Source organism: Acyrthosiphon pisum, chromosome X (assembly GCF_005508785.2).
Source record: "Acyrthosiphon pisum isolate AL4f chromosome X, pea_aphid_22Mar2018_4r6ur, whole genome shotgun sequence".
Lineage (NCBI taxonomy): Eukaryota > Metazoa > Arthropoda > Insecta > Hemiptera > Aphididae > Acyrthosiphon > Acyrthosiphon pisum.
In genome coordinates, this window is record NC_042493.1 from 53912149 (window position 1) to 53915744 (window position 3596).

At 29.5% G+C, this 3596-nt stretch overlaps 1 protein-coding gene across 1 annotated transcript in view; it reads left to right on the forward strand.

Annotated features, from left to right (window-relative positions):
• The first annotated feature begins 1977 nt into the window (after window positions 1–1977).
• Window positions 1978–3596, forward strand: part of LOC100570855 (enkurin) — a 3247-nt gene continuing 1628 nt past the window's right edge. Inside the window, exon 1 of the mRNA XM_003245465.4 lies at window positions 1978–2371. Within this exon, the coding sequence (XP_003245513.1) occupies window positions 2152–2371 (220 nt within the window). The 5' untranslated portion in view covers window positions 1978–2151. The remainder of the gene's footprint in view (window positions 2372–3596) is intronic.

Sequence of the window (3596 nt, forward strand, 5' to 3'; positions counted from 1 at the left end):
CACACTATAATAATAATACCTAAACACATTTTGATTTTGGTTTATATTCATACTTTTTGGATTTCGTTTTTTTTTTATAATTTTTGATATCAATATTTTTTTATACATTTTTATTAAAATCAAAATATTTCAATATTTCAAATGTATTTTATACATTTTATATAACAATTATTGTTCAATAAACAAAATCCCCCTCCCCCCAAATGTTTTTCTAGGTACAGCTGCCTTGATGTAGGTACATAACCTGCAATATAAATGCTTGTAAAGACCAAAAACTACCAAAAATACGGTAATAATACGTTGGGTGTTTTTGTGGTGCCCAAATAGTATAATATAATAATCTGATATTATGGTGAAATACGAAATTTGGGTGCGAAATGCTCGAGTGCCCGGGACAGATAACGTAGCGATCCCTAACCGACCGCTGTGGCGTTGCGGAAGTGATAGAGGAGAATTACGCACCCGAGTGTGGCGGAAAACCCGATTTATATTTTGTTTTTTTCCTCCTACCCCATTCGTATAATCACACATATTATGTACCTAAATATATATATATTTATATAATAGAAGTACGAACACCTTCTGCGTATACTTATGCGGTATATATTATACGTGTATTATATATATATATAGGACATGGGTGGTATCTATCTAGCTATATATGTACATAAACAGTCCGACGAAAGAAAAAATAAATAAATACATTTCCACGTGAATCGAATGTATTGAATACATACATATGTGTGTATCGGGAAAAGCAATCCGTCGATGTGTTTGCTCTGGTGATACGAAGGATGGGGGGTTGGGGTCTATGAGGCGTTCGAATTCGCGATAACTATAGGTACGCACACGCTCACAAATACGTATAAGTTTATATGTGTATATATATATATATATATATATACCTATATATTATTGTAAGCACACTACGTTATCTTTTATTTATATATAAATTGTACATATATATATAATTTTAAGGAAAGACGATACGCGTCCCGACCAAACCGCTCTCTCACGACTTACGAGTTACAAGTTACAACCGCACGTTTTTCTCGCTTACTTATCTATTACGCACTGCGTATATATAAATGAATTATTGGTGTATGTACAAGCGCAAACGTCATACAGAGACTTTATATATATATATATATATAACCAGGTATACAGTGGCGTATCTACAGTGACGAGGTAGATATATCTGTCCAGCCCACTTGGCCTCTTATTTTTTTTTTTGGTTCCAGGTGATCCTCACGGAATCGGGGGTTAGACGAGACTTCTTACAGGTCTCTCTTAAAGTTTTGGAGAGTAGACCTAAAATACTCCTATAAAATTACATATTATATTATCAGTTTTATTAGATATTTACATTAATAATGAATACAATAGTAAAATGTATTTTAACGTATTTTTAAAATACTATTGTAATTTGCAGAACACAATTTCTTATTTGAATTCTCAATACTTATTTTGATATGTATTTGTATATAAACCACTCCAATATGTAAAACTACATTCAATACCTATACGAATATATGACTATGATAATTTCTGAAGAATTTTAAGTATCCAATCATCTCATATATTATGGTATATTTATTATTTAACGTTTAAGTCATGTAGCTTGTAATAATATATTATTGTGCGTGTATAATGTTTAATATTATATTAAAATATTTTGTAATCTGTGTAGTTATTTGAAATTAAGATCTATTGGATTTGGTATAGGTGCTAAACAATTTGAACGTCTGATTCCGTATTACCACCACGACAATCTATAATATTGTAATTTATTATAGACTATAGTATAATCGATTAAACTTGTTCGTGGTTAGTATAGTATGACTAAATGAATCCTGTGCATAAAAGGATACTATGATAATTGTTAGTCATAAGTTATAATATGCATTTCACCATTAAAGAGGTCTTAATATAAAATTATAAAAATAATTTATCAAAAGTCTTTACTGTTATCCACAATTACACAGCTTTACATTAGGTCACTGTATTAAAATTTTTAATCAATGCATTGCCATGGGTGCTAATGTATACATTACTATATTCTACGTTGTTTATTTTATAACAATCGGTAACAGAGCTCAGTTTTCGTATATTAAGTCTATAAAATATCTAGATATTTAAAAAAGGTTAAAAATGAGTGAGGGCCAGGAAAATATTAAATTCTTGATACAAAGGCCGAAAACTCCAGTGGTCAAACCCCCGATGCACCGTTCAGTCTTTAATAAATCGATTAAGAGGGAATACAAATCAAATAGGGGCTGTCACAAAACGATGGGCTATGCTGAAATCAAGCCTAATCAACCATCAAAGTTTTTAAAAAAACATACCAGAATAGTGATAAGACCATTTGTCGGTAAGATTAAAAATAAAGATTATTCTCATTTACTTTTATGAGTTTTTAAGATAAATACATATATTTTATCTTACATATACTATATACTAAGAGTGTTAGACGATATTTAGTGTTGAATGCAGTGGCGTACATACGGGGGGGGGGGGCCGGGATCAATCCCCCCCAGGACCAAAAAAAAAAAAATTCTGACATTATTGATGAATTTCTTATTATTAATCATCCGTGTATACACAAACATACGTTATAATAATTTGACTATTGAGTATAATACTATACTTTACCAGCAACGAAAAAAGATTTCATAACGAAATTGTGGGTGCCGTATATCAATCAAAACAGACATTTGATCGTACACAGTCAGTTAGTTGCGTGCGGACATTAATACATCTTAATACGACCAAAAACGTACCCTTTCCTTTTCGACCAAAAAAAAGTTTAATATAATACACAATGATTTTGTTAAGTTGGTTTCAAATAATTACTTAAAAAAGTAGTGAATCAGCAACCTAACCTAAACAGTGCTAACAAAATTGAGTAAAAAAAATGAATTATGACAGGAATTGTAATTATTATCATTGTTTTTTATATTTTATTGACAACAAAAATTATTTTTATAAATATTACGTATTCATTTATAAATTGTAGTATTTTATACAACTTATATATTTTTTAATATTTCTTTATAAGTATAACATAAAAACTTATATGTAATTATTATCATTATTTATTTGTAACCTACTACTATATTTAAAAATAACTAACAAAAATAATTTTTTCTACATAAAGGCAGGGACTGGAACCTTTTGTTTGTTTCGGTTCCGGTTCCGGTTCTGGTTATTAAATTAATTTGTTTAAGGGTTCCGATTTTGTTTCGGTTTTCTAAAAAAATATAAGGGTTCTAGAACCGGTTAATACCGGTTTTGAAAAATACCGGTTAATTCCGGTTATTTTCTGTTAATTTTGATTTCTGATTATTAAAGATTTATTAAAAAAATAGTCTGAAATAATTTATTTATTCATGTTTAAATTGTAATTATTTCATGAAAAGAGAAGTTATTATGAAAAGTTAGAAAAACATTAAAACTTTAAAACACAATACCAACATCTCCATTGCTGACTGCCGCCGACTCGGCGCACGTCGACAATGTCATATAAAATGGATTTTTTACTATTTTAGATTCTAAACGGAGCGAGGAAGCTATTGTTTTTATAATGGTGTTTATTT